At 37.2% G+C, this 18,274-nt stretch overlaps 2 protein-coding genes across 2 annotated transcripts in view; both read right to left on the bottom strand.

Annotated features, from left to right (window-relative positions):
• The window catches only part of ndrg3b (ndrg family member 3b), a 1,230,027-nt gene that overhangs the window by 300,545 nt on the left and 911,208 nt on the right, over nt 1-18,274 (bottom strand). The window lies entirely within an intron of this gene.
• The window catches only part of eef1a2 (eukaryotic translation elongation factor 1 alpha 2), a 34,284-nt gene continuing 19,174 nt past the window's right edge, over nt 3,165-18,274 (bottom strand). Inside the window, exons 5-8 of the mRNA XM_028811617.2 lie at nt 11,434-11,584; nt 11,041-11,297; nt 4,998-5,232; nt 3,165-3,514 (exon numbers count right to left, since the gene is read on the bottom strand). Coding sequence (XP_028667450.1) covers nt 3,387-3,514; nt 4,998-5,232; nt 11,041-11,297; nt 11,434-11,584 — 771 coding nt within the window. The 3' untranslated portion in view covers nt 3,165-3,386. The remainder of the gene's footprint in view (nt 3,515-4,997; nt 5,233-11,040; nt 11,298-11,433; nt 11,585-18,274) is intronic.

The following is an 18,274-nucleotide window of genomic DNA, read 5'->3' as shown; positions in this document are numbered from 1 at the left end:
AACAAAGTGTGCCAAAAGTAGGGGTCTGAACACTTTGTGAATCCACTGTACTGTACTTATTCAATCCAACATCCATTATGGTTAGAGCACTGGGTTCTTGATGCCCAAATAACAAGATATGCAGCGTAAGACATTTCCTGATAATCTGGCTTTTCAAACCAATTTAGAAACTGCAAACGTTGGTAGTAGAGTTGACCATATGACGGCTTCATAAGGTTAAGGAATATTACAACTTGTAAATCACATGTAAGGCATGCAGTTTATTATGTGGCCTTAGGAAATGACTTGAATCTGAGAAAATCCCAAAGCCTGCCAGAAGTTAAACTGAAGAAGCCTGTGGTCATTTGAGTAAAAAAATCAGTGAAGTAAAAATAAATATAAATGTCATAAAGCCTTATAAGGATGAAGGCTCACTGGTAGGAACACTGTGTGGGCAGAAAAAGAAAGAAAGAAAGGGTTAAACATGATGTCCATTATTGGTTTGTGTGATGATGCACATCAGTGATAACTTTCAAGTCACTTAAAGTAGTTTTTGTGGAAATGTGTGTGTGTATGTATGTTGTTTTTTTTAATCATAGTTTTTACTTGCCAACTTGAGAACACTGTCGAAAGGAGAGTGGCTGATAGGGGTGCACACAAACGTGTGGCTGTCATCGTCTTCATGTCAGTCCTTATTTCGGAGCACCAGTGAAGTGAGAAGCAATCCGAATAGTTGCAGGTGGTTGTGAGGTTTACACGGCGCAGATGATAGTGCGTGAACGGGCACGTGATCCAGGACAAAGCAGCTTCACATCTGAGTTAGGTGACACGTCTCAGTATGCTTTGAAAGTCGTTAGCGAGCACCTTAACAGGGAGTTGTTATTGCCGAGTTCAGTTCTATGTGGGAAGGGAATCCGGAATTGGATCTCTGGTGCTCAATTTCCTGAATAATCCAAAAAAGTCTGGAAAGTTCATAAGTGATACAGATAAGCTTCCGTATAAGCTGAGAAGTTTGGCCGCAGGAACCTCATAGCCTGACGTGAGCCGTTGATCTCCCTTAGAGTAGCTGGGGATGTTGGTGGGGGAACCTGGTTAAAATTTTAGTGGCTGTTAAGCACTTTTGATTGATTTTTTTTTGGAGAAGATGCAATAAAATCTATATTTGAGAGAGAGTGTATGTATTTCAATAGTGCAGGACAAGTTAGATCAGCCAGAGATGAATCACCAAAAGAATGACCTGGCATTACATCATCTATAGCAGGAGGGCCTATAAAAATGACCCCTCTGTACAGTCACAAGTGCATTTTCCAGCTAGTTCAGCAAAAGGCAGGCTTTTAAGGATAGTGAGCCACACCAAAAAGCCATGTAAAGAGTAGAGAATTGATCCGTTGTGGTGCTCAGCTCCGAAGCTACACTGGTGTCAGAAGTTTGATATTGAGAGGATCTACATTCTGACTCATTGAAGTGCCAAGTGCTTTGGAGACCTAAAACAAATTTGGTTGACTCTTCGGAGGAGGTGCTGGACAGTCTTAAGGCTCAGATCCGTAACCATTTGCAGCAGCAGTACAGGGATGGAGACAGCTGAGAGACTGACACCTCTGCAGCTCCACCACCGCTTCTCGATTTGCTAAGGTTCAATAACCCAGGCAAGCGGACACTGGAGGAGCTTCACGTTCATGGAACAGGAGAAAAGCGTGGTAGATCAAGTTGCAGCTGACCCCTAGTGAGTTGTGAGAAGCAGTGCCAGTGGTAAAAATACACAGGCAAAGGAAAAGGCAGATTATAAAGGCGTTGTGAAGCAGCAGTGAAGGGAGAGTCTAAAAGCTAAGATCCGGAGTTGGAACGCGATTTTCAGCACCAATTCAGTAAGTAAAACAGCAAAGGGAATGGAACATCTGCATCTCCACACAATGAGGATCGTCTACTTGTCTACAGCTGACCAGCTTTGAACACCCCAGCTGCACCGAACAACAGCGCAGCATTTATAATCCCGGTTGTGCCACCTGCCAGTGCAGTATGCAACATCCCTGTTGCTCCATCTGATAACAAAGTGCTCCCAGTCCCTGCTGATGTGACCTCAACCCCATCTACACAACTGAAGTGGGAGTGAAGACTACCCCGCCATTTTGACGAGTTTGTGTGCCATTGCAAGGAATATTGGAAGTGGTGGCTGAGGACAGTGACTTTGAAGGGAAGGCTCTGCAATGGCACTGGACAAGTTACATTCACTATGAATGAGTCACCAAAACAATGAGCTGGCATTACATCATAACTAGCAGGACAGCCTATAAAACGGCACCTCCACACAGTCACAGGCTGGTTTTCCAACTAGTGCAGCAAAAGGCAAGCAATCCTTTTAAGGATAGCAAACTACCTCAAAGAGCCATGTAACGAGCAGAGAATCCATCTGTTGTGGCACTCGGTGCTGATGGTACAAGTTTTATTTTTGTTGTGCTTTTCTCGTTCACTCTTATTCATTGCTTTTACATTACTACTCATTGTATTAGTCACTTCTTTTTTTGCACACTGAAATCACTTGGATTTGAAAGTGCAGCTTTTGTGTCACCCTTTCCTTTCTTTTGGCTCTCAGTCTCCATTGTAGCATTCCCATATCTTGATAAAACCTGTTGAAGATTCAGAGGTATGACAGTTTGTCATTGTGATCACTTCTATAGTTCACTGCCATTTTCATTCTATTTACTTTTGACTACTGTTACCTGGCACCATTTTACTCCACAATCATTGGACTTATATTTGGATGATAAAGTACTTTATACGCACAGTGCATAACCATCACAAATCTCGGAATGTTATAACTCAGTAGGTCATATGACGCTTTACGGTTACATAACAGCAAGGACAGAATTAAAGCTTGAGTATGTTCTTCCTAGGATGAGTGAAATTGTCTTAAAAGAATAGCATCATATAGATTAGTTTTATGAACTGCCCAAATTCTCTAAGATTTATTTGAAGATTCAGCCAAGATTCAGCTACAAAACCAAAAACTTTGAAGCCACCATCCAGGCCACGAGAAACAAAAAAGTGGCAAAATGCTCATGCAGAAGAAAGCAGCCCACTATGATTTTGTGGTCCAAAAGCATTACACTGTTCCCTTTGTTTTTAAACTGTTCAACCTCACTGTGTGAAGTTTTTGACTAAAGCAATAAAACCCATTACACAAGTCAAAGTGTTTATTATAGTTTATTTGGTAAAATTAACATGAAGCCTCACAAATGCTGGAACATGCTTTTCCTTTTAAAGAATTTCCATTGGACTTTAATAATTAACATCCAGTCGTTGACAAAGAGTGTTTTACAAGGAGAGGTGCGGGCATGTCCTACAGCGAGGGGACACCTGGGGTCTTGCAGATGTGGCGCGCAGGACGGTTTGATGTGGTGGAGCTCGATTCATTTGCCAGCTTTCTGAGCCTTCTGGGCAGACTTGGTGACTTTGCCCGCTCCTGCGGCTTTCTTCTCCACATTTTTGATGACCCCAACTGCCACTGTCTGTCGCATGTCTCTCACGGCAAAGCGCCCTGCAACCAAGACAATAAGAGAATATTTTTTAGATATAGCTACCTTGTGGGAATTGCACAGAAGTAACTGCTAAACTGAGAGACTACACTTGTTTTTTAATACATAATTAACTGTAGATAATAGTGCATAATATAATATTGTCAACCTTGTTTAGTCCAATTCAGGGTCAAGGAGGTAGGAGTCTGTCATTCCAAAAGATAACAGTTTTGAACAGAGCCCACATATCCACATTCATACTAACAGAGTGGCCAGTTTGGAATTGGTAGTTTTCCTAACCTAAACGTTAATGGGGATGTAGGAGAAAACACACACCCATAGGGAGAAAATATAGACTCCAAAAAGACAAAAAAGGATTCAAACCTAGTATGCCAAATCCATGAGACACATCAAAGTTCCTTTTCAAATCATTTTAAAAATTATTTTCAGAGACGTTAAATTTACTCAAACAATACACAAACATGATTTAGTCATTTTAGAACTGCACCAATCCGAAAACGTGCACATTTAGATTTAAGGTGCTTCTGCTATAGAGGGGCCATCAGCGGTGAGGGGAGCCTGAGTTTAGCAGTCGCCAGTTTTCATGCCATATATTCACATACTTTGCCACATCCCTTTTTTGCGACATCTCCAGTTGCTTGATGATAACCGATTCTTGAGGCTCATCTATCACTGGGGTTTATAATTTAAGCAGACTTCGCCTACCATATGAAGCTCATTCTAACTAGTCATTTTTCATATTTTGGATTTTGTTTTTCTGTGTGGACTTAAGCTCAAAGTTCAACTAATGAGGAAATAAAAATATTTAAAGGACCTAATAATTGTCAACGGGATGGTTCATTGAGCAGCTAAAGAAGCATCACACAGTGATTCTGCTCATAAATATAACAAAATAAAATATGTAAAACATGTGTTGTAATGGGTAAAGTTTTCAACTATAAATCTGAAAGTTACCAGTTTAGTTCCTAACAATAACCCAATGTGTGAGCCTCAGCTCATGCTTGAAAAACTATACTAAGAAAATCTAATTTGTAGAAACTTTGCAGTATTGCTTCAAGACTTATGCCCAATGTTGCCAGAATTGGATCTAGGTCCATGAAAGTAAACTGAATTACGTTGATTCGATAATGTGTGGATAGATTTTCCATTTTTAACACTAAAAGTATCCAGGGACAAAGTGTGAAATTATAATGAAATACTTTGAAAGTAAAAATTGCTTTTGATTTTCTCTCTTCATCTGCATGAACATTACAGCAAATTCTTCAGTTTATCTTTGGCATCCCAAAGATAGGGGGGGTTTATTTGTGACTCTAAAATAAACCGTTTTGAGTGTGAATGTAGATTTGTATGTAAATGAACTTTTCAATTAAGGTACCTATAGAGACTCTGCCTCTCTATAATTGTAAATTGGATTAATCAAGTTGAGAATGTCATATTAATTGTATGTTAGGTGGCAGAAGATAAAGGCTCAGTGGAATCACTCACCCAAAGGTGGGTACTGTGAGAAGCTCTCTACACACATGGGTTTACCGGGCACCATATCCACAATGGCTGCATCACCAGACTTTAGGGATTTAGGGTTGTCTTCAAGTTTTTTGCCAGAACGTCTGTCAATCTTCTCTTTTAGCTCAGCAAACTTGCAGGCAATGTGAGCCGTGTGACAGTCAATCACAGGAGAGTAGCCAGCGCTGATCTGTCCAGGATGGTTCAAGATGATCACCTATAGAAAAAACGTTTGACAAGAATAATGTTGAAAAAGTGAGTAGAAACATACTGTCATGTTTCAGCTAGAGTTAATTTTCCTGGGTTAAACTTATTTTCTGTTTATTTATTTATTTATTTTTTTTTTTTAATTTTATTTATTAATTTTATTGTAATCATTCCATACAAATAGATCAATTTATAACAAAAAGAAAAAGAAAAAAAAAATTGAAGACAAATCAAACCCCACCCCTGAGAAGGAGAGCTTAGCCAAAGGAGAATTGCTTAAGGCGTTTTAATAAGGCAACAATAAACAAAAGAAAGGAAGAAATATATATAGGTAAATAAAAAAAGAAGAAGGAAAATAAATGCGGTAATAGTTATTTCTCTTATTCTAAAATAATATTGATTAGATCCTGCCAGGTTTTGAAAAAATTCTGTACAGATCCTCTAACTGAGAATTTGAAATAATAAATAATATAAGACATCGGTTTCCCACTGACTTATCAGAGGAGAGTTAGGATTCTTCCAATTTAACAAAATAAGTCTGCGTGCAAAAAGTGTAGTGAATGCAATCACCGTTTGCTTGTCCTTCTCCACTTCAAGTCCGTCTGGAAGAACACCGAACACAGCTGTTAGTGGGTTAGGAGGGATTGTGATACCAAGGCTGTCTGAAAGTACTTAAAGATTTTGGTCCAAAATGCTGTTAGTTTGGTGCAGGCCCAAAACTCGTGACCCAGTGAGGCAGGAGCTTGGTTGCAGCGTTCGCAGGTTGGATCTTGCCCTGGAAACATTTTGGACAGTTTTAAGCGAGACAGATGAGCACGATATATCATTTTTAGTTGAATAATTCTATGCTTTGCGCATATGGAGCTCGAGTGAATTCTCTGCTTTGCTACCTTCCACTCCTTTTCTGATATATTAATTAAGATATCTTCTTCCCAATGTCCTCTTGGGTCTTTGAAAGGTAGGGACTCTAATAAGATTTTATATAATGCGGAAATAGTGTTTAATTCCTCGAAACTGAGCAGTATTTTTTCCAGCATGGTGGAGGGTACGAGGTGAGGAAAATCGGGCAGTTTCTGTTTAACAAAATTTCTAATTTGAAGATAGTGAAAGAAATGTGTAGCTGGGTGGTTGAATTTAGAATGTAATTGATCAAAAGATGCAAATATGTTGTCTATATAAAGATCTCTGAGCATTTTAATCCCAACACTTTTCCAGATATTAAAAACTGGATATGTTTGCGAGGGTTGAAAGAGGTGGTTCTCTTGCAGAGGTGCCACGGATAAAAGATTTTCCATCTTAAAATGCTTTCTAAGTTGGTTCCATATTCTAAGTGAGTAAAGCACAATTGGGTTATTAGTATATTTGCAATAACTTGCATTTATTGGAAAGCAGAGCAGGGAGTATAAAGAAGTACTTCAGGATTTTACTTCTATTGCAAGCCAAGCCTGTGTATGTTCGTTTTTTTGTGTCCAGGTTTTTATAGCTTGTATGTTTGCTGTCCAGTAATAAAACTGAAAATTAGGTAAAGCCATGCCACCTTCTGCCTGAGGTCTTTGTAGGGTCGCTCTTCGGATACGTGGGTGTTTTGAGTTCCAAATGAATGAGGTTATTGTTGAATCTAATTGCTTAAAAAATTATTTATTGATATATATTGGAATGTTTTGAAATAAAAAAAGAAGTTTAGGAAGGATATTAATCTTAACAACGTTAATTCTTCCGGCTAGAGTGAGATGAAGGGTTGACCATCTATGCAAGTCTTGCTTAATTTTTTCCATACAGACGGCAAAATTTTGTTGATAAAGAGCTTTATGTTTACTTGTGATATTTACCCCTAGGTATTTAAACTAATCTGCTATGGTAAAAGGTAGGGTGTCCAATCTAATATTATATGCTTGTGAATTCACTGGAAAGAGTATACTTTTATTTTGATTAATTCTGAGACCGGATATCTTTTAAAATTCTGTTAGTGCTGTTAAAACTGCAGGCACAGTGTTTTCTGGGTCTGATATATATAAAACCATATCATCTGCATATAGAGAAATGTTCTGTTCTAGTCATTCTCTGATAATCCCCTTTATCTGATAACAATTTCGATAGTGGACCGCCAGTGGTTCAATGGCGATTGCAAACAGCAGTGGTGACAAGGGACATCCTTGTCTGGTACCACGTTCTAGCTTAAAGTAGTCTGAACAAATGTTGTTAATACAAACTGAAGCTTCTGGATTGGTATACAGTAGTTTGATCCATGCACAAATATTCAGGCCAAACCCAAATTTCTCCAATGCAGTGAAAAGTTAGTTCCATTCAATCATATCAAATACTTTTTCTGCGTCTAATGATAGTAATATCTCTGGGGTGTTTGATTTTGCTGGTGAATATATAACATTAAACAAGCGTCGGAGATTAGAAGATAGGTGTCTGCCTTTAATAAATCCTGTTTGATCCTGTGATATTACCGAGGGCAGCACTTTCTCCATCCTTCTAGTTAGAATTTTTGAGAGTATCTTAACATCATTATTTAGGAGTGAAACTGGTCTGTATGATGCACATTGTAACAAGTCCTTATTTTGTTTAGGAAAGACAGTGATTAATGCTTGACGAAATGTTTGAGGTAGTATTTGGTTGTCTCTAGCATCTGTAAATGTTGCCAATAAGAGGGGAGCTAGCTGAGTGGAGAATTTCTTATAAAATTCTACGGGGTAACCATCAGGGCCTGCTGATTTCCCGCTTTGAAGTGCCTTTATAGCATCTAGTAATTGTGATAGTGTCAGAGGTTTATCCAGTTCCTCAGCACTTAAAGCATCTATTTGTGGTGTCTGTAATGTATCCAGAAATGCATTAAATTGTGTGTTGTCTTCTTTGAACTCAGTAGAATATAAGGATTTATAATAATCTCTAAATGTGTGCATTATATTTTTATGGTCAATGATTTCTTCTCCGTTTGTATTGGTGATTACTGGGATTGCATTGCGAACTTCTTGTTTGTGAATTTGTTGAGCTAAAAGCTTATTAGCTTTTTCTCCGTGTTCATAGTAATGATGTCTTGACTTATAAATAAGTTGTTCAGTTTCTTTAGTTGTTAAGATGTTAAGTTCTGTATGCAGGGCCTGCCTTTTCTTGTGAAGAGCTTCACTTGGACTCCTGGCTTGTTCTTCATCTATTCTAGTAATTTCGCTTCTTAGCTCTGACACTTTCTTGGTTTCTAATTTATTTCTGTGGGAAAGATATGAAATAATCTGTCCTCTTAAGAAGGCCTTTGGAGTTTCCCAGAGTGTTCCTGCAGAAACCTCTGTGGGCGTGTTTGTCTCTAGGAAGAAGCTGATTTGTTTGGATATAAATTCTGTGCAGTTCTCGTCTGCCAATAAAAGAGGGTTTAGACACCATCTGCGAGGTGAGTGTGAGGGGCTTAATGATTTTAGCTCCAAGACTAGAGGGGCATGGTCGGAGATAACAATTGTGTCGTATTTGCCTGATTTAATTGTAGGCAGGAAATTATTATCTATAAAAAAATAATCAATTCTTCAGTAGCTATAATGCACTGGTGAGTAGAACGAATATGTTCTTGAGTTTGGGTTTAGAAACCTCCAGGGGTATGATAAGTTGTGGTCATTTAAAAATTGTGTAATTGTCTTTGCAGTGTTAGATGTCGTCCCCCCTGTCACAGGAGTCCTATCTAAGAGTGGATTTAAAACACAATTAAAGTCCCCAGCCATTATAATTTTATGAGTGTTCACATTGGGAATGGATGCAAATAGATTTTGCATGAATTCCTTATCATCGACATTGGGTGCATAAACATTTATCAAAATCATTTTACTGTTAAATAAGTTGCCCATGACCATCACATATCTCCCTTCAGGGTCCGAAACTACATCTGATGCTACAAATGAAACTGTTCTGTGTATGAGAATTCCCACCCCTCTAGTTTTCTTTATAAAGCTAGAATGGAACATTTGGCCAGTCTAGTCTTTTTGTAATCTGAACTGATCCTTGCTTAGTAAGTGGGTCTCCTGTAAAAATACTATTTTAGCGTTTCAGCCTGTTAGGTGAGAGCATACTTTCTTTCTCTTTAATTCGTGATTCAGGCCTTTAACATTCCAGCTCACAAAGTTAACTGTCCCATCATGGAGACATTGATTCTGAGTTTTTAATGTCATTTTATTGTCTTAACTGGTAGTGAGGCAGTTTTAATCTTAATTTCAAAATTCCCCATGAGTTATTGCATTTTAGCTTATTGTTGCATTGATACTTATAAGGATTAGAAGAATAGATTAGATATAGCCTGCTCTCCTTCTCTCCCCCCTTTATCCCCCCACCCCCCCATTTTGCCTCCCCACTTGAGGTTTGATCCCACTTCGCGGTCCTCTGACATACAAAGAGATGGAGCACGTCCAAAACAAAACAAACCCCACCCCGCAGCGGCGTTAGAGAATTAAAACAAAGAGATATCTATTGCAGTTGAGTTCTAAATACTATCTGCCGAAAATATAATCATTAACAGTCTTTAAGCCTAAAATAATCTTCAGCAATTTTAAGATATTAAGATAATAAAAGAAAGAACCCTGGGAATGATTTTAAAAAGTAGTCTAGGATAAACATAGTAAATCCTAATGTGATAGTATAATGTAATAGTAGAAATAGTAGAAATAGCAATAAACCAAGGGTATGATGTTAAATAGTCTACTTTAAGGTAGTAAAAAAAAACAAAAAACAACCCTACTTTAATTTCTTCCACACTTCTACACACTCATGTCTATAACTGTAATTAAGACATAAACATATAATGACCAAGTAAATAAAAGGATGTATAATTATAATACCAGTCTCTTTAAAAGTGGATTCAAAAGCAGATGATAGGTCCTTCCCATGTCTTGACAGAATACAGCTCCTTATTGACTTTCAAAAAAGTGTAGAAAACAGCTTCTTTAGTTCCTTTTCAGCTTCTTCTTTGCTTGGAAATACATAATATTGGTCTTGAACTTCCACTTTCAGTTTGACGGGATACAAGAGGCTGTATTTGATATCGGCTTTCTGTAGCAATTTTCTAATGTTAAAGTAGCCTGCGCGTTTTGCAGCTGTTAATGGTGAGAAGTAGGGGAAAATACGAATAAGATTATTTCCAAATATAATCTCTTGCTTGTGTCTAAGAAGTGCCATCACATCAAGCTTACATTATAATCGCTCGAAGCGGACAATAAAAGACCTAGGTTTAAAGGTGCTTGATCTGTATGTGCGATAAGCAGCTGCTATCTCAATGTCGAGTTTAAAATCATCTCCAATTATTTTAGAGATTAATTCTACTGCAAATTTCACTGGGTTTGAGCTTTCTCGTTTCTCAGGTATACCCTCAATTCTTATATTGGAGTTGGTCTCGTCCGTTATAGGAGATGGACGTCTGAAGCAGAGCTCCGCTAGCTGCGGCTTTATTTGCTTTTTTAAGGGCTGCTTCCTTTTTTGTGCTTTGTGCTTTTTTGTGCTTTTGCAGGGATCTACAACACACACAATCTTGATAATAACAGGTCAAGCTTCAGTTCATTGACCTATACAGTGAATTAGGACATTTGATTAATGGATAAGCAAGATCAGTTTGACTTGGTGGCATCTTAACTCATAAAATAACAAAAACACATATCTTAAAACATTAATTATTAAAGGTCAATCAACCTACATATGTAAGGAGCAATAAAGCTTGCTTCAGCAGCCAACTGAAGTGTGAAGTCATATGGAGATTGCCATTGGTCAGAGACAGGGATGTAGCTGATTGTATTTAAGTGGAAAGATTAGAAACGTGGTTAGTCAAAATGGAAGGAAAGCTCACCTGAGCAACAAACTGAGCCGCCTCCTGGGGGGGATCATTCTTGCTGTCTCCACACACATTTCCTCGGCGGATATCCTTGACTGATACGTTCTTGACATTAAAGCCTACGTTATCACCAGGCAGGGCTTCACTCAAAGCCTCATGGTGCATTTCAACTGATTTCACCTCTGTGGTTATATTGACAGGAGCAAAGGTCACCACCATTCCTGGCCGCAGAACTCCAGTCTCAACCCTGCCCACTGGAACTGTTCCTATACCTGCAGATCAAAGTGACAGACCATTGTTTGCTTGTAAGATGACAATTTATACTTTTGTTCAGGTTCAATAAACTCAAATTATCAACAATATTACTGAAAAAATGTCCATCATCTCCAGCAAAGGAAGGTTGCTCACCTCCAATCTTATACACATCTTGGAGAGGCAGCCGAAGGGGCTTGTCAGTGGGCCGGGTGGGGGGCAGGATAGTGTCAAGGGCCTCCAAGAGACTGACGCCACTAGCACTGTGTTCCTTCCTCTCCAGCTTCCAGCCTTTGAACCAGGGCATCTAGTAAAGAATGAGGCAAACAACAAATAAATAAGGAATTAACAGTCACATTGTGAACAGTTTGAGGCCACAGTTTATTCTAACTGGAAAAACTGGAAAAATGCAATAAGGAATATATTGTTAGAAGGTGTAATGAAATCTGAATTAATGTGTTTGTTGAATGTAAACATCTTGGAGCCAAGAGTTAAATCAGCTAAGAAAAATGTTAATGTATAATATACTTAAGTATAGTTCACTGAGGACTGAACTAAACCAAATTAATCATGTCCTTAAATGTAATAACCTGCAGGGCTGAAAATAAAGCAATGAATTGAAAAACAGCATTGATAGCTTAAGGAAAGGAGACGCTGATCTAAATTAATGAAAAATCTGTATGTAAACAACATTGGGATAAAATAATTAAAAAAATATTAATTCAGTATGAATATAATAGATATGGGAATTCAGAGAGGATATTAAAATTAAAGAAAAGATGACAATTTAGAGAGTTTAAATGGAACAACTGGAGAGAGTAGTGTTCAATTAATTCAAATTCCTTGACCAAATAAACGTAAACAGCTTAAAGAAAAATTCTAAAAAATTCAAATTAATTCAGTGCTTAAAAAAATGTCCAGAATAACTTGAAATTCAACAGCTGGAATGATAGGAGGATCCTCTCTCTGAAGGATAAATAAAATAATGATCTGCAGTTCAGAATGACAGCGCCAATTTTCTCAAAAGCCCATTCAGAACACTTCAGTTTGAAAAATGATAATCACAGACTAGCAACTATTAGGCCATAGAAACTGTTGACAGGAGGAAACCGGGGCTGCATGCTGTTCATTTTTATTAAACAGTACCAATGAATCAAAAGTATGACCCATATTTAGAATGAGTTTACACAGCTCTTGCAAACATAAGAAATAACCATCACTGTTAGAAGAAACTGAAGCTGGAGAAATGTTTGTTAGAGCTTTATGTCCTTTCTGTATGGAAGAGTCAGCCCTCACCAGAAGGAATAATTTTAGTTACATAGATGTGAAACCACTATATGCCAGATAGATAGATGCATTACTTTAAAAAGTATTCTGGCTCCAAAGCAGTTAATTCTGAAAATAGAAACACTAAAAAGCAAAATGAAAGCAAAGAGCATATTGTGGAACTCATTTTTATCCATTACTTTTCTGAATTATTTTTTATCTTCTTCTATTATTACTTTTCCTAAGGTAAAATATCAAACTTATTTTCCACAACACAGCAGCACATTTTAAAACTTTTAGTTGCCAGACCGGCTGTGTGAAACTTGATCAGAATAGCAAGGTCCAAGGAGCTGTAATTTAAACCCAGGCTATTAATATTTATTTATGCACAGTCATTCCTTCTGTAGCGTCAGTGGGTTTTGACCCCCCCCCCTCCCTAAAAAATTACCAATGCAGCATACTGTGTATCCATCTCTTGAAGCCTGAACAGAAACGTTGAAGCAAAAGGGCAAAAACAAAGAAAGTTAGATTGAAACTATAACCAAACTGAAAGCTAACTAGAAAATTTGAAGTGTACTGTAAAAGGTGCAAAGAATTAGAATTCTATTTCACCTTAGAGATGAAGTATGAAATGGTACAGCACATTTGGAAAAAATATCTAAAGAGAGATTAATTTTGACAGGTTCAGCAATCATTATGTGGTAGCAGTTAAAACACTAGAAGAGACATGGTGCATACAGTGGATGCTCACAATAAACCCATAGTACCAAAATGCTAGGCATAAAACTCTCAAATTTATAAATTCTGTTCAAGAAACTGAAATTACATTACAAGAAAAACAGTCATTATGAACGAGGAGCCTAGGTGGGTTTGCCACAGGCTGAATGATGAGGTGCTAATGCACAGTGAAAAGAAGAAAAAGAGGGCTATATTATATATATATATATATATATATATATATATATATATATATATATATATACTTGCTCCATTCCTGAGCTGCCCCCACTGTCTCCCTGGGTGGAGCAGTGGATTGTAAAGGCAAAGCCAAATGTTATATTCCAGAAACCTGACTTATGGTAAGAGGTACCTATTTGCCATATTTCATCAAGTCTTTGGAATGAAAAACAAAGCTGTGCATAAAGAACCAGCAATCAATCAGCAATTGTGCTTTATATGTATATTGTAATTTTCATACGAACATTATAAACATTTTCGATAAGAAGAGGCCATTCGACCCAACAAAGCTCATGCTTACATATTGTGTTGTGAATTCTTTGGTAATGCAAATTTACATGTGACACCAAAAAAGCAGTTTAAGACTATAAACCTAAAGGTAGATGGGCATAGATGATTAATATGGCAAGCCGAATTAACATTTAGAGATATCTCAAAATGAACTGGAAATGCAATTTCAGATTTCAAATTGAATTACAGATATCTAAAAATGCATCTATTTTAAGATATCTAAAAAGCATTTTATGATATCTCAAATAGATTTCAAGATATCTTGAAATGATATGCTGTACATTTTGAAATATCTGAAATGCATTTTAATATCTTAAATATCTTAATATCTTGATATCTTAAATGCAATTCGAGATATCTCGAAAAAAGTTCCTGTGTATTTTGAGATATCTCAAATACAATTTGAGATATCTCAAAATCACTTCCTGTAAAATTTCCTATTCTTTCAATGGGACTTCCTGTCTATTTTAAGATATCTCAAAATGTATTTGAGATATCTGGAAATGCACAGGAAGTTATTTTAAGATATCTAAAAATGTATTTGAGGTATCTTAAAATGTGCAGGAAGTTATGTTGAGATATCTGAAAATGCATTTCAGAAATCTCAAAATAAATTTGAGATATCTTAAAATGAGTGGGAAGTACTTTAGGATATCTCGAAATATAATTAAGATATCTCAAAAAGCATTTAAGATAACTTAAAATTCACTGTTGTTTGAGATATCTAAAATACATTTTTAGATATCTAAAATTAATTTCATGATATCTTAAAATGGGTCTCTGCTCCATTTCAGATATCTAACAATCTATTTTAAGATATCTCAAATTGTATATCAAGATATCTAAAATGCAGTTTAAAATATCCTTAAAAGGACACTCAATTATTTCAAGATATCTCAATAGCATTTTCAGATATCTACAATACAATTTAAGATATCTGAAATACATTTCCAGATATCTCAAAACAGCTACATGTCCATTTTCAGATATCTCAAATACATTTTCAGATATCTCAACATCACTTCCTGCTCATTTCAAGATATCTCAAATACATTTTAAGATATCTAATAATAAACAAGAAGTTCCATTGAAATAATAGACAGTTTTACAGGAAATGATTTTGAGATATCTTGAAATGCATGAAAGGTCAATTTAAGATACAGTTGTGCTTGAAAGTTTGTGAACCCTTTAGAATTTTCTATATTTCTGCATAAATACAGTAATCCCTCCTCCATCGCGGGGGTTGCGTTCCAGAGCCACCCGCGAAATAAGAAAATCCGCGAAGTAGAAACCATATGTATATATGGTTATTTTTATTTTGTCATGTTTGGGTCACATATTTGCGCAGAAACACAGGAGGTTGTAGAGAGACAGGAACGTTATTCAAACACTGCAAACAAACATTTGTCTCTTTTTCAAAAGTTTAAACTGTGCTCCATGACAAGACAGAGATGACAGTTCTATCTCACAATTAAAAGAATACAAACATATCTTCCTCTTCAAAGGAGTGCGTGTCAGGAGCACAGAATGTCACATAGATAGAGAAAACAATCTCTAGCAAACAAATCAATAGGGCTGTTTGGCTTTTAAGTATGCGAAGCACTGCGACACAAAGCTGTTGAAGGCGGCAGCTCACACCCCCTCCGTCAGGAGCACAGAAAGAGAGAGAGAGACAGAGTTTGTTTTTCAGTCAAAAATCAATACGTGCCCTTCGAGCTTTTAAGTATGTGAAGCACCGTGCAGCATGTCGTTTCAGGAAGCAGCTGCACAAAAGATAGCAACGTGAAGATAATCTTTCAGCATTTTTAGACGAGTGTCCGTATCGTCTAGGTGTGCGAACATCCCCCCTGCTCAATCCCCATACGTCAGGATCAGAGAAAGTCAGCGCAAGAGAGAGAGAAGAGTAAGCAATCTAGCTTCTCAGCCATCTGCCAATAGCGTCCCTTGTATGAAATCAACTGGGCAAACCAACTGAGGAAGCATGTACCAGAAATTAAAAGACCCATTGTCCGCAGAAATCCGCGAACCAGCAAAAAATCCGCGATATATATTTAAATATGCTTACATATAAAATCCGCGATGGAGTGAAGCCGCAAAAGGCGAAGCGCGATATAGCGAGGGATCACTGTATGACCTAAAACATCATCAGATTTTCACTCAAGTCCTAAAAGTAGATAAAGAGAAACCAGTTAAACAAACGAGACAAAAATATTATACTTGGTCATTTATTTATTGAGGAAAATGATCGAATATAACATATTTGCGAGTGGCAAAGTATGTGAACCTCTAGGATTAGCAGTTAGTTTGAAGGTGAAATTAGAGTCAGGTGTTTCCAATCAATGGGATGACAATCAGGTGTGAGTGGGCACCCTGTGTTATTTAAAGAACAGGGATCTTCACAACACATGTTTGTGGAAGTGTATCATGGTACAAACAAAGGAGATTTCTGAGGACCTCAGAAAAAAAAAAGAGTTGTTGATGCTCATCAGGCTTGAAAAGGTTACAAAACCATCTCTAAAGAGTTTGGCCTCCACCAATCCACAGTCAGACAGATTGTGTACAAATGGAGGAAATTCAAGACCATTGTTACCCTCCCCAGGAGTGGTCGACCAACAAAGATCACTCCAAGAGCAAGGCGTGTAATAGTCAGCAAGGTCACAAAGGAACCCAGGGTAACTTCTAACCAACTGAAGGCCTCTCTCACATTGGCTCATGTTCATGAGTCCACCATCAGGAGAACACTGAACAACAATGGTGTGCACGGCAGGGTTGCAAGGAGAAAGCCACTGCGCTCCAAAACAAAAACATTGCTGCTCGTCTGCAGTTTACTAAAGATCACGTGAACAAACCAGAAGGCTATTGGAAGAATGTTTTGTGGACGGATGAGACCAAAATAGAACTTTTTGGTTTAAATGAAAAGTGTTATGTTTGGGGAAAGGAAAACACTGCATTCCAGCATAAGAACCTTATCCCATCTGGGAAACATGATGGTGGTAATATCATGGTTTGGGCCTGTTTTGCTGCATCTGGGCCAGGACAGCTTGCCTTCATTGATGGAACAATGAATTCTGAATTATATCAGAGAATTCTAAAGGAAAATGTCAGGACATCTGTCCATGAACTGAATCTCAAGAGGAGGTGGGTCATGCAGCAGGACAACGACCCTAAGCACACAAGTCGTTCTACCAAAGAATGGTTAAAGAAGAATAAAGTTAATGTTTTGGAACGGCCAAGTCAAAGTCCTGACCTTAATCCAATCGAAATGTTGTGGAAGGACCTGAAGTGAGCAGTTAATGTGAGGAAACCCACCAATATCCCAGAGTTGAAGCTGTTCTGTACGGAGGAAAGGGCTAAAATTCTTCCAAGCCGGTGTGCAGGACTAATCAACAGTTACCGGAAACGTTTAGTTGCAGTTATTGCTGCAAAGGATGGTCACACCAGATACTGAAAGCAAAGGTTCATATACTTTTGCCACTCACAAATATGTAATATTCGATCATTTTCCTTAATAAATAAATGACCAAGTATAATATTTATTTAACTGGTTTCTCTTGATCTAGTTTTAGGACTTGAGTGAAAATCTGATGATGTTTTAGGTCATATTTATGCAGAAATATAGAAAATTCTAAAGGGTTCACAAACTTTCAAGCACAGCTGTATCTGAAAATTCATTTGAGATATATTGAAATGCAGACACAATTAATTTGAGATATTTGAAAATATATTTGAGATATCTTGAAATGCATTTGAGATATCTCAAAATATATTGCAGATATCTTAAAATGTGATGGAAATTATTTTGAGATATCTCAAAGCGGGTTTCAGATATCTTATAAAGTAAATTACATTTTAAGATATCTGAAATTCATTTTGAGATATCTCTAAATGTTAATGTGGCTTTCCATAGATTAACATACCCCATTTTGTTTTATGGCAGGATCATCTTTCTTTGACTTTGGATCCAGCTATTTTTTTTGGGGGGGGGGGGGGGGTTGTTGTACATTAAGATCATGTTTGATATTTAATCAATATATTTTTTAAGTCCAGCTATAAAAAGTAAGATATGTCTGCATTTATTCCAAAATGCAAGCTCATCTTCTTTTAAGCTCTTTGTTGCCTGCTTCGGGTGAAGATGTCCCTGGCGGATTTTGGAAGCCCGACCAAAGCTCTGTTTTACAGCTCAGATATTAAAACTAACTGTATCTTCCACTGCTACATGATAGATTTTCAACTTTACAATACCAGACAGAATAGTGTAAGTAGGAAAAGGTATTTTGAAACAATGTTTGTCCGTATAAATAGGCTCTCACCGCCGTGAATTTTGGAGAGTTTGGGCTTAGAAAATAAATGATTTGACTGATATTTATCAAAAGATAAAATTGACAAAGAAAATGTAATTTTCCTAACAGTAAAAAGGACATCCGCAAAGACAATTCCCCCTTAGGGATTAATAAAGAATATCAAATAAAAATAAAAAAATAAA

The sequence above is a fragment of the Erpetoichthys calabaricus genome, chromosome 10, assembly GCF_900747795.2.
Source record: "Erpetoichthys calabaricus chromosome 10, fErpCal1.3, whole genome shotgun sequence".
Classification (NCBI taxonomy): Eukaryota; Metazoa; Chordata; class Cladistia; order Polypteriformes; family Polypteridae; genus Erpetoichthys; species Erpetoichthys calabaricus.
This window is presented reverse-complemented; position numbering and strand designations above follow the sequence as displayed.